Here is a 12,456-nt window from a genome sequence, read left to right on the forward strand (position 1 = left end):
TGCATGCATCATTTTAATGGTTCCCATTGTGTGTATGTTTGAAAACTTACTTAACCATTTTCTCCTTGCTGGGCAATCAAACCCTTCCCCTTTTTGTTGTGCCTGAAGTGTGGGCCAAATTTCACTCTGAACTAGCACTACCGATTATATGCTGAGCTCTGCACACAGTACTGGGGCAGCTATGAAGAAGGCAGATACCCTTTCTCATCAGGCTTATAGCCTGGCAGGGAAGGCAGCTATCAGGCAAGAAATGAAATATAGAAGGAGGGGAGACAGACAGGGTAGGTACACACAGCTTTTCAGGTTGTTGACTTATGTATGACAGATGGCCAGAGGCAGCAATATTGGGTTAAAATGTATTTGTGTTTTTAAGGTTCTTTTTTTTTTTTTTAAATGTTTTATTTATTTCTAGGAGAGATAGAGAGAGACAGCGTGAGCAGGGGAGGGTCAGAGAGAGAGGGAGTCACAGACTGAAACAGGCTCCAGGCTCTGAGCTGGCAGTCAGCACAGAGCCCAACGCGGGGCTCGAACCCACGAACCGCGAGACCATGACCTAAGTCAAAGTCGGACGCTTAACCGACTAAGCCACTCAGGCGTCCCATGTGTTTTTAAGGTTCTTAATAATACTGACAAATTGTTCATTCACGGGTGTATAAGGGTATCCATTTCATTTTGCCGCAATTAGATATCGCTGTTAAAAGTACTTTTTGCCGATTTGTCAGATGAATGTGGCACTTTAAAAAATTTATTTATTTTCAGAGGGTTGGGGGCGAAGAGAGAGGGAGAGAGAGAATCCCAAGCAGGCTCCATACTGTCAGTGCAGAGCCCAACGTGGGGTTCCAGCTCACAGGCCATGAGATCATGGCCTGAGCCACCCAGGTGCCCCTTGGCATTTTGTTTTTAAGTTAACATTTTGTGACTGAATCTAATCATGTTCTCAAAATATATGTTGGTGATTTGTGGTTCCTTTTAGGTGTATTTTCTGTTCATGATGCCTTTTCCTCACTTCTCGGGTTTTTGTGCTCTTGTTATCAATTTACACGAGTTTTTTAATACAGTAATAGTATTAATCTTTTGTCTGGCATAATTTTTATTAATATTATTTACAATTTATTATATGACTTCAGTGCCTTTTACAATTTATTATATGACTTCAGTGCCGCTTAATTGCTTTATGAAATTTAGAAGTTCTAAATCTTACGTTGTCAAATTTATCAGTTCTTTTTGTGATTTCTTATGTTGCTTGGACATTTAGAAAGTTGGTCCCTACCCAGAAATTTTATCAATATTCACTTTCATTCTTTTAGTTATTTATATGTTGGTTTTCCACTTTTGATTCCTTAATCTAATCCATGTTTATATTGATATGTGATATGAAGTGAGAGTCTAAAATTTTTCTTGAACAGTTAATCAATAATTGCTATACCACTTATTAAAACATTCTTTCAATTCCTCTGATTTATAATTCCCCTTGAAATTCCAATATTAAACTCCTGATATTCACTAATTTATGTATTCTTCACCATTGATGTGACTATTCTTACAAGTTTCATAAGTTTTAAGTTTTTTGGAGACTTAGTGTTCTCTACCCTTAAGAAAGTCTTCAGCTGTTTCTTTGACAATTATTGTCCCACATGAGAATTATTTAAAAATAATTTTATCCAGTTTAAAAAAAACCCTGTGAGCTTTTTCATCCAAACTGCCCGAGAATTACATATTTACTGGAGAGGAACCAATATCTGTATATAACTAAGCCACTCCATTCTCTCTTCGAGGAATCGTCTTCCATCCAGGTAAGGAACAGTTTATACTACCTCCATGATCAAACTGCATAGTTAATTGACCAGAGCGAATACTAGTGGTCCAGACAAGAGTCCACTGTGGGACAAGCTGAGGTGTAAGAGGGTGAAATTAAGAATGTGAATAAAGGGCTTGAAGAAACAATCTTCCTAATGGTCTAAGGACTATCTGTACCCTTATCTGTCCTGTGAACTTAAGTCCCACCCATCCTGAGGACCCAGAGCTCAGGGCATCCAGAGACGTCCTGGGGAACCTGATGTGGTCCAGACTCCTGCCTTCCTAACGTCTACTGTCTTCATTAGACCACGTTAGCTGCACATCAGCCCTGCCTGCGCTGTTTCCTTCCAGATCACCTGTGCTGCAGGCACGCGCTGGTTTGACCCAAGCTGAAAGCACAATAAATCATGTACCACATCGGCTAAGCTCTGGTTGAGGCAGAAGTGGTTAGGGATTAATAAAATGAAGAGAGAGTCAAAATTACTGTTACTTAGAACCAACACATCCCTCCCTTTTAGGCCTCTGGAATTTGCAATGTAGTTGGGAACCTAAAATTTGAAACCTCATAAAAGGTATTTACTCTGCAGTAGTGAGTAGTGTCCACCATGAGGCTACATAGAATACGGGGCCACACCTTGATTCAGAGCACCTGCTGTGCATCACACCCTGTTCCGGGTAATTGGAGGCATCAGGCAAAAGTTAATTTCCAGTCCTGATGGCGTGTAGATTCTACTGGGGGTCAGATGGGGAGACACACAGGGAAGCCTCGCTGACAAATGACACTGGGAGGAAGCCAGGGGCTGAGTGACACACACAGGGAAAGATTTTGGTGTCTGGAGGAACAGCGAGCGCTCTGGAGCCAGACAGGTTGTGGGGCGGGTCCCCTGGCCCGTGGGCCTCTGAGCAGGAGCTGGCTCCGTACTCCCAGTGAGACGGGAGGCCCTGAAGGATGTGAGTACAGGCCTCTTTCAGAAGGACCCTTGGCTACTGTTGCAGAATAGACTGAAGTGAGGCCAGCAAGGAGGGTGGGGGGGCGGGCAGTAGGAGCCCGGGGAACTGATGGGGGGTTTTCCTAGACGGGTCGCAGGGGTGTAGAGAGAGCAGTCAGTGATTACTTATGGATGCTCAGATGTTCGGCATGTTTCCATTTACAGAGAAAGGAAAAAATTGTGGGAGGAGCAGGTTTGGCTGGTGAGGTCGAAAGTGTGGGTTTGGCCATGTTAAGACAGAGATTCCCTACTGGACACCCACAGGGGGCCCAGATTCGGCAGCTGCAGAGCCAAGCTTCAGGAGAGAGGTCCGTGATGCAGATGTACACTCGGGGGTCACTGGGTTGTGGAGGGCTTACAGCCGTGGGCTGCATGCTGTTCCAAGAAGTGAGTGTGCACAGAGAAAAAAGCAGGGGAGACTGAACCCAGGGACCTGCAGCGTTCAGAGGTCAGGAGATGCAGAGGGGCGGGCAGAGTGATTGAAGCACTTTATGGACCAGTTAAAAATATATATATATATATATTATTTTCATTTAAATTTTATTTATTTGTTTATTAATTTATTTTAGAGACAGAGAGAGTACGCAGATGGGGGAGAGACAGAAAGGGAGGGAGAGAGGGAATTCCAAGCAGGCTCCACGCCCAGCATGGACTCCGATGCAGGGCTTGATCCCAGGCCCCTGGGATCATGACCTGAGCCGAAATCAAAGAGTGGGACACTTAACTGACTGAGTTAAGGCGCCCATTTAAATTCTTAGATATTATTTTAACATTCTAATAAGTAGATCTCCATGGCAAAGATTAAATAATCAAATTGCACATGACACAGAGTGAGCAGCAATCTCCTTCTCCTCCAACCCTCCCGCACCCCTTCTCCCTGACTCAGAGACTGCCACTTCTGATAGTTTCCATCTTTAGAGTTTCTGGAGGTTACCCTCTGTGGAAGAGCTTTAATTCTTCCTGATCACACTTCCCCCAAATCATCAAATGTTAGCTTTGTTTTGTTTTAGGAAGGTAAGACTTCAATGTGGGGATCTTATAATTGGATCAGAAGCATGAAGAAGTGGCTGGGGATGTTGGACCTAGTTAGTAGCCCAGCCCTGGGAGCAGAGAGATGAGATGGTAAGTCAAGATTGGGACACAGCAGATCCTGCTCTTTTCCAGTCCTACAAATTCCTTCCCATAAAGCAGTGAGTGAGTATGTGTGTGTGAGAGAGAAACGGGGAGACATCTAACCTCTGTGGCGGCAGAGATGGTCTTGGACTAGATCACAAAGGCAACCCATCTGTTCTAACTTTGGAGAATCTGGAAATGGCCAAGTGCCACATAAATTCTCCCAACTGTGGGTAATAGGGAACAGATCAGACTAATGAGTCTATACCGTAGTTTCAAAATATCTGCCCCTTAAAATATGGACAGCACATCAATGGTCTCTAAATTATTGGGATGTCAGGTTAGCAATCTGTGCTTGTTCTAAGGAGAATCCCATGTCTTGTGAATTGTGTGTCTCTGCTGTAACAGCTATTTTGATGGACATCTTCTAGTTTTACCAAATGGGAAGCTCTGGCAAGAGAAGCAGTTTATTAGAATCTGATTTATTCATCATGTAGATTGATAGTAGATTTGAAGAGAATAGATTAATCTGAGGGTTTTTACTAATGGCACCAATGTCTTCATGAATGAAAGCATATCTTATCAATGATTTACTTTAAAATACCCCAGCACCCACGCCCCCAATAAAATTGCAGATATAAACGAAGCAAGACTGTGTAAATGCACATAATTTTTGAAGCTACATTACTGATACAACAAGACTCATGGTCCTGTATTTTCTCTACTTTCGGCATGCTTTAACATTTCCATAAGGATAAGCTAAACAAGGAGAAAAGTATTAATGAGGCTTTAAAATGCCCTCCAGGATGGGCCGCCTGAGTGATTCAGTCAGTGAAGTGTCTGACTCTTGATTTCGGCTCAGGTCATGATCTCACAGTTCATGAGTTCAAGCCCTGCATCGGGCTCTGTGCTAACAGCACAGAGCCTGCTTAGGATTCTCTCTCTCCCTCTATCTCTGCCTCTCTCTCTCTCTCTCTCAAAATAAGAAAAGAAACATAAAAAAATAGAATGGCCTCCAGGCTTTATCTTACTTACCCCACAATCTTTCCTTGGAATTCTGTTCTGCTACCAATGCTACTTAGTAGATATAGTTGTAGTGCACTTTGAAACATGAAATTTGGTGCTGGCAAAATATATTGTTAATGATTTATATAATTATCACTAGATTCACTGTGAGGTCAAGAGAAGGTCCCCCTCCAAGGCTTCTGGTCTTGCTGGCCACCCCGGGCTGCTCTAGGAGTCGGGAGCATCTGAGACCTGTGCCGCAATGGGCCCACACCCAGGGCAGCTGCTCCGGTCTACACCTCCTGTCACTGCTGCTATGGATTTGTCCTGGGAGCTGGTGACATATGATGTATGATGAGCATATTCCACTTTTCTCTAACTTACTGCAAACTCTCCCCTTCAGGGATGAAGCAACACTTCCAGTTGTGATGAGAGACTGAGCAAGAGGAGAACAGAGAAGACTATGAGGCTGACATGGGCAGGGTCCTTAGAGATACTGTCTAGTCTGCTTGGTTTCCTCAGCGAGTTGGAGAGAATCCCTCTCCAAGTCGACAAGCTCCACAGGCCCAAGGATTGTGGCACTGTTGCCTCACAGGGTACATTCTGGCGAAAAAGGCCAACTTTCCCCTCTACCACCCTGGAGTTCCTCCGGAGGTTTGCCTCCGGTCTTCAGAGCCCAGGCCTAATAGGCTGGAGACCCAGAAAGTCGCTTTTGGCCACTCCTCAGGTCTTCACTTCCTGTTCTGGAGCCCGCCAGCTTCCCAGCAAGCCTCATGGTAAAAATCTCCCTTTCTTGCTTGGGAACCCAGACCTCCCAATGGTTCCCAATGGGGCAGACTCATTAAATGTACCATAACCCAACACTGGTGTTTTTTCAGAGTCTGGAATGACTCAGTCTTAATTCAGTCTTCAATAAATAATGTGCTAGAGAGCTTCACTTTGGTTTGTTCATGCATTTCTTACAATTCTCGCTCCTGAGGGAACAATGAAGACAGCATATCCTTCCTTGAAGCCATAGACTCTCAAACAAATATCTCATTTTCCACGGCCTTAGCTTTACTTCTGCATAGGAGCAGTCTACCCCGAAGGTCAATACAATTTTCCACCTTTTTGAAACCATTTTGAATGGACAGATTTTCCTGCTTCTGTTCTTCCCGTTGGTGTTTCAAAGGCCTCAGCACCAAGGTGTGGTATGAGTGGATCTCTGGGTCTAGGCACTTTCTCGTCACTCAGCGGTGTGAGATGGCTTCTTCCAAGCACAGGGTTTCAGGATCTTAGTTCTGAGGTGCAAAGCTGGCTTCTTCCTTTTACATCTTACTCCTGGGAACATCATGAGATGTTTCCTCTAGTGCAGCAACCATGCTACAGTAAGAAAAATATTCAAACTTTTAAAAAGTAAAAGGCTGAGTATTTTATTCATTTATTTATTTATTGTTTTCTCCTTTTTAAAAAAATGTTTATTCATTTTGAGAGAGAGAGAGCAAGTGCAAGCTCTGGGATGGCAGAGAGAGAGAGAGAGGGAGGGACAGAAGATCCAAAGGGGGCTCTGCGCTGACTGCACAAAGCCCAATGCAGGGCTCAAACTCACAGATCGCAAGATCATGACCTGAGTCAAGTTCGGACACTTAACCAACTGAGCCACCCAGGAGTCCCTGTTTATTTATTTATTTTTAAGTTGATTCATTTATTTTGAGAGAGAGAGAGAGAGAGAGAGAAAATGTGTGTGAGAGAGCAGGAAAGGGGCAGAGAGAGAGGGAGAGAGAGAATTTGAAGCAGGCCCTGCACCATCAGCACAGAGCCCCACGTGGGGTTTGAACTCACGAATCATGAGATCATGGCCTGAGCCAAAATGGAGAGTCAGACACTTGACGAACTGAGCCACCCACGTGCCCCAAACTCTGAGTACTTTAAGTAAAACTGAGATATATTAAGTTTACTTTCCCAAGTGCAAAATCTATTCAAAAACAATGTAAGGAACACCCACTATGTGTCAGGCATTCCCCTCTTGCCACAGATTACCTGGGGTCCCCTTTTGACACCTCATCTCATGATGTGAAGCCTGGGATAGCTGTCTAGGGTATCACCACGCAGTGAAGCAAAGACAGGATTTTTTATAAAGTGCAGAAACTGAGAACAAAGGATAAGAGTAAGGTATGACACCCCAAATAGTAAGGCTGTGGGCTATCAAGGTCAGCAAATGCCTAGTTCTCCTTTTCAAATTGGGAGTATCTTTTTGTACTTGTTATTATACCTTTCTTATTCTGAACCCTTAGTATGACCATTTGCCCAAGTGACAATATGTGACAGTGACAGGTGAATGGCACAAGTTTCTAACAAAGTCGCCACTGATGACATGGGACCTCAACCATCATGACGGCACAGCTCCCTCCCTAAGTAAGCAGTGTGGTCAGAAATAAGGCTGAGAATTCTAGCAAGGCCAAGAGGAAAGGGGAGGTGCTGATGGTAAAGTCCAAGGAGGTCTATCTAGTTAACACCCCATAAAACAGCCACCCCCTGGTCTGCCTGCAGGCCTGTGATATGCTCAGAGTGCTTTGGGTGAATCCTATCCTGCTTCAGAGCAGAGCCAGCTTCCAGATAGCCTGGACAGGCAAGAATGGCCATGGCCTGAGATGGGAATGCTGGTCAACATCAAGGCTGTAGGGAAGGAATAATATCACATGGCCTGCTGATGTGTGAACAAGAAATTCACTCCTTAATCCAGAATCTCAGTTAATAGCAATTTCTTTCCAAGCGCCTGGGTGGCTTAGTCGGTTAAGCGTCCAACTTTCGCTTAGGTCATGATCTCGCGGTTCATGGGTTCGAGCCCCGCGTCGGGCTCTGTGCTGACTGCCAGCTCAGAGCCTGGAGCCTGTTTCAGTCTGTGACCCTCCCTCTCTCTCTGACCCTCCCCTGCTCACGCTGTCTCTCTCTCTCTCTCTCTCTCTCCTAGAAATTAAAAAAGAAAATTTAAAAAAAATAGCAATTTCTTTCCTTATAACCTTAGTCCTCCTTTCCCTGTTGATGATGCCAATGTCTCTGACCCCTCTGGGATGGCAAAACCCTGAGAGAGGGGACCTGTGAGCTTCTGTATGCTACAGGCAGTATTATTTACCCCAGGGAATGATTTGGGAAGGTTTGCATGGGTGGGACGGCCTAGGGAAGGGCAAAGGATCAGCCAGTGTGCACATCTATAAAAAGCTGGAGCAGGAGAAGGCTTTTAGCTGGAAAAATACTTTCACATCCTCCCAGTTCATTTCACTTGGATTAACATTCTCAAGAGTTTGGGTCAGAAATGGGAAAGGCCGAGAGAGGAGAAAGGTGTGGAGGGATTGATAAAAAGAGGGGAAATGGAAGAGAGGTGATGGGCAACGAGTAACCGAAGACTCTAAGAGGAGAGAAATTAAATTTGTTTAGGTTGAGATCAAACTACCCTCAGCACCTCTCTCTTTGGGCCCACATTTAATGTGTAAATAATTCCACGTGCCCAGGACTTCCAGAGTCTCCTGAAGCTACAGAAGGGCTCATGTATATCATTTTCCTTTTTCATGGATTGCCTTTCACACGGTTTCTCCTATAAAGTGATACGGATGGCTTTTCTTTTCTTCAAAGATTTTTTTTACTCTTCCCATGAGGGCCTCTCTGGGAAAGAAATTAAATGATGTAGGTTAAACAGTAAAAAAAATATATTTATTTATTATTTTTTACGAAATAAGGTGTTTGGGGACAAAGTAATTGCCATTTTCAATTGATACAAACCTGCTTCTGTCAGTGATCTTTTCTAGGCTTTCTTTTGTCAGTTTGAAAACTCATCCTAGGGGGCGTCTGGGTGGCTCAGTCGGTTAAGCATCTGACTTCCATTCAGATCATGATCTCACGGTCCATGGGTTCGAGCCCGCATCAGGGTCTGTGCTGACAGCCCAGAGTCTGGAGCCTACTTCAGATTCTGTGTCTCCTTCTCTCTGTGTCCCTCCCCTGCTCGCTTGCTCTCTCTCTCTCTCAAAAATAAATTTAAAAAAAAACTATTCCCAAAAAGTTTTAACCGCTGATACCTGGGGGTGGGTGGATGATGTGAGATGCCTGAATTAGGGCAGGTGTGCTCAGCAAAAATCTAAGCTCTCTCTCTGGTGGGGAGATGAACTCCAGCCAAGATAAGTTAGGAGACCATTTAAGGATGATTATGATATCCTGGTGATGCTGAGTTCTAATTAGCTGCTGGTAGCCACTGGGTGGTAGGTGGGGGAGAGAGGAGAGTCTGGTATTTCTAAACGGTAGGTGGAAAAGAGTGAAAATCATTTCTTTCCAATAACGAGCTTGTTCCCGAATTGGCTAATGGGTATTTTTAAAGCCATGCTAAATTAAAGGGATCCAACTATGTCACCAGTATTTTGTAGCCCATGGGTTCAGGGAGACGATGTGGGATATCCAGAAGGATTCTCTACATAAATTGGACTTAATTGCTCTAAGAGACACTGGAGCTTTCTTTAATCAGAATGGAAATAGGGATAAGCTGAGGTCTTACAGATATGTGGTACTTAAGGGAGTAAACTAATGGTGTGCCTCTGTGTAGCTCTTGGTGGGCAGAAGGAAAGACAGACTAAAATTGGGAGCCTTGCCAGCTTATGTTCTTTTCTCCTCCTTACTTCTCCAGCTCTCTAGTGCTCCCTTCTGATAGGCCTCCCTGCCTGTGCCGTAAAGCTCTCTGGCTGCGATGGACGACGGCGGTATTAATAAGGAACTAAAGCAGAAGTTAAACTTTTCCCGCTGTGAAGAAGAGGGTGAGCATGAAGGGCAGAAGGAGGAACAAGAGAGCAGCGAGGCCCAGAGCCGAACCCCAGACAAGTCTGAAGTTCAGGAGTCAGAGGCAAAGTGCACAACTCCCAGACCTTCCCCCAACAGCCTCCGTGAAGTCGGCACGTTTCAGGAAAAAGACATGATGAGTCCAGATGAGGGTCCGAGGACTCCTGTGTCACACTGTCGCAAATGTCCTGGGTCACCAGCCCCACCAGATGGCAGGAGCAAGCTGCTGCATTGTGAGAGCCCCTTCACTCCCAAAGTAAGTAAGTTGTGGAGGAAAGGGGACCCAAGTCCCGAAGATCTGTGCACCTTTGGTTCTGTTGATGGGGAAGGAGGACGTGTTTGTTTATGTGTATCTGACAGATTTGCTCACAGGCTATGTATCTCCTCAGTTATGTACTTATTGGTAAAAAAGAAGAAGAGTTCAACGTTCCCAGAAAACAGAACTAAGTGCCTTGCTAGCTGTCTTCTCAAAACCATTCATGTCAGCAACTCTTTGGTATAGGCCACAGATAAATCTTGGGGGTGGGGGGGGGGGAAATTCCTAGTTAAAGAATATTGGAACCAAAGGAAAATTTTTTTAAAATGTTTGTTTATTTTGAAAAAGAGAGGGTGGGGTGCATGTGCATGAGCGCGTGAGAACGAAGGAGGGGCAGAGAGGCAGAGAGAGAATCCCAAGCAGAAACTGGAAGTAATATTAAGATCTAGGGCTCTACTGTGTATTCTGCAAACAAGAAGATTAAGGTTTCAAGAGATCAGCTGGGGGCGCCTGGGTGGCTCAGTTGATTAAGCATCCAACTTCGGCTCAGGTCATGATCTCACGGTTCGTGGGTTCGAGCCCCGCATCGGGCTCTGTGCTGACAGCTAGCTCAGAGCCTGGAGCCTGCTTTGGATTCTGTGTCTCCCTCTCTCTCTGACCCTCCCCTGCTCACGCTGTCTCCATCTCTCAGAAATAAATAAAACATTAAAAAAAAAAAAAAAGAGATCAGCTGGCTTTTGGCTCATCCAATCTCATCCCAGGCAGGACTAGAAACCTAATCTTTTGGTCTCAGTCTACTACTGTTCTTTCCATTACGCCAACTGGCTCTACTTTATGTAATTATTTACCAATATGTCCTAATAAAAGAATGTTCACATTCACTATTGGAACATATTCACATATCTTTGCTGCTGCCTTCCCAGAAGTCCCTACCTCTCCTCGGACTAGTGAGAGGCAGGCTCTTCTATGTGAGCAAAGAGGTAACTTGTTGATACTTCTTTATAAGCTGGACAGGGCAAATAGGCAAAGGCCTCAAGTAGTTAGCTTTGTCCTTTATTCTTGCTGTGATTATTCTCCTGTTATATCTACACGTCCTTAAATCCAGGGTTGGGGCAGGGTTACCACTGACAGACTAGTGCCATGGTGTGTGAGTCTCAGCACTGGTTTTAGCTCCGCTTTCTGCTGGCTCAGCTTGAGGTACTTAAGACCATCAGAACAACATCTGTGCTTCTGATTGTAGCACAGTTACTGTCAGCAGGTCCCTATAGTTCCTGCTAAGTATGCGCACCATGTCTACCAGGGAGTATTAAGCTTCTTGTCTGTATTGTAGACCGACTGCTTTAATATGCTTAGGTGCCCACTGTGGGTTTTTCAATGGTCTCCATTGAAAAATAGAATCCTTTTATTTTTTTTTTGAGAAGCTAGTGTGTGCAAGGAGCACAAGACCTAATCTCTGCCCTCAAAGTGCTTACAATCAGCAGAGAGACAGTGGGGGGTGTGCGTATAGACACTATATGACAGGTGCTTCCAGAGTGGTTTTGATGTATGTAAATTAGGTGGAGAGTGGGCTGAAAGAACATGGCTCTGAGCAAGACTACACGGGAAGGATATGGAACATGGTATGTATATTTCCATTCATTCACTTAAAACCGAGCATGTTGATATCAGACCTTCTGCTGGCAAGCCATTCACTGCATCAAAAAGTGCCCGTAAAATGAATACAGATAAACAACAGAAACCATAAAGTTCGGATCAGGCATGCTGAAAAATGATTGGGAATTAAGTCTCAAGATCAGGAATGCCTTTCCTGAGAGCAGTCTTCAAGGATGAGTTGGAGTGATCCAGGTAAAGAAAAAGGGAATGGGAACTTGAAGCGAAGGGAAAAGCATCTAGTGAGTTGAGAGGGAAAAGATCATGTCACACCTAGAAATTGCATGTTACTCAGTGACAGGGGCCTGTACGTGAGAGGGTGCAGGCAGTGGGGCCAGAGTAGGTAGCTAGGAGCTAGATTGATTTTGCCTTTTTTAAGCAAATTTTTTAATGTTCATTTTTGAGAGTGAGACAGAGAGACAGAGGGCAAGCGGGGGAGGGGCTGAGGAGAGGGAGACACAGAATCTTAAACAGGCTCCAGGCTCTTCACTGTTAGCATGGAGCACAATTTGGGGTTCAAACTCCTGAACTGTGAGATCATGGCCTGAGTCGAAGTCGGACGCTTAATTGACTGAGCCACCCAGGTGCCCCCAAGATTTCATCTTGAGAGCTTTGAGGCAGTCATCAAATGGTTTTGATCAGAGGTCTTTTTGAAAAACTGACCTCTATGTGAAGGCTGGCATGTTGTGGGAGAGACCTTGAGGGAGAGCAGTATTTTTAACAAATTGGTTGACAAAGGAGAAAGGCCTGAATGAGGTCAGTGGTGGACATTGAGAAATTGAGAGATGTTTAGGATTTGGTAAGTGACTTTGAAGTGGGATTGTTGAGCTCAATGGTCAAGAATTTTTG

The 12,456-nt window shown here is 44.6% G+C and overlaps 1 protein-coding gene across 1 annotated transcript in view; it reads left to right on the plus strand.

Annotated features, from left to right (window-relative positions):
• Positions 1 to 9,612: 9,612 nt before the first annotated feature.
• The window catches only part of WEE2 (WEE2 oocyte meiosis inhibiting kinase), a 28,016-nt gene continuing 25,172 nt past the window's right edge, over positions 9,613 to 12,456 (plus strand). The window contains exon 1 of the mRNA XM_039234048.1: positions 9,613 to 9,957. Coding sequence (XP_039089979.1) covers positions 9,613 to 9,957 — 345 coding nt within the window. The remainder of the gene's footprint in view (positions 9,958 to 12,456) is intronic.

The sequence above is a fragment of the Hyaena hyaena genome, unplaced genomic scaffold (assembly GCF_003009895.1).
Source record: "Hyaena hyaena isolate Hyena2069 unplaced genomic scaffold, ASM300989v1 scaffold_82, whole genome shotgun sequence".
NCBI lineage: Eukaryota > Metazoa > Chordata > Mammalia > Carnivora > Hyaenidae > Hyaena > Hyaena hyaena.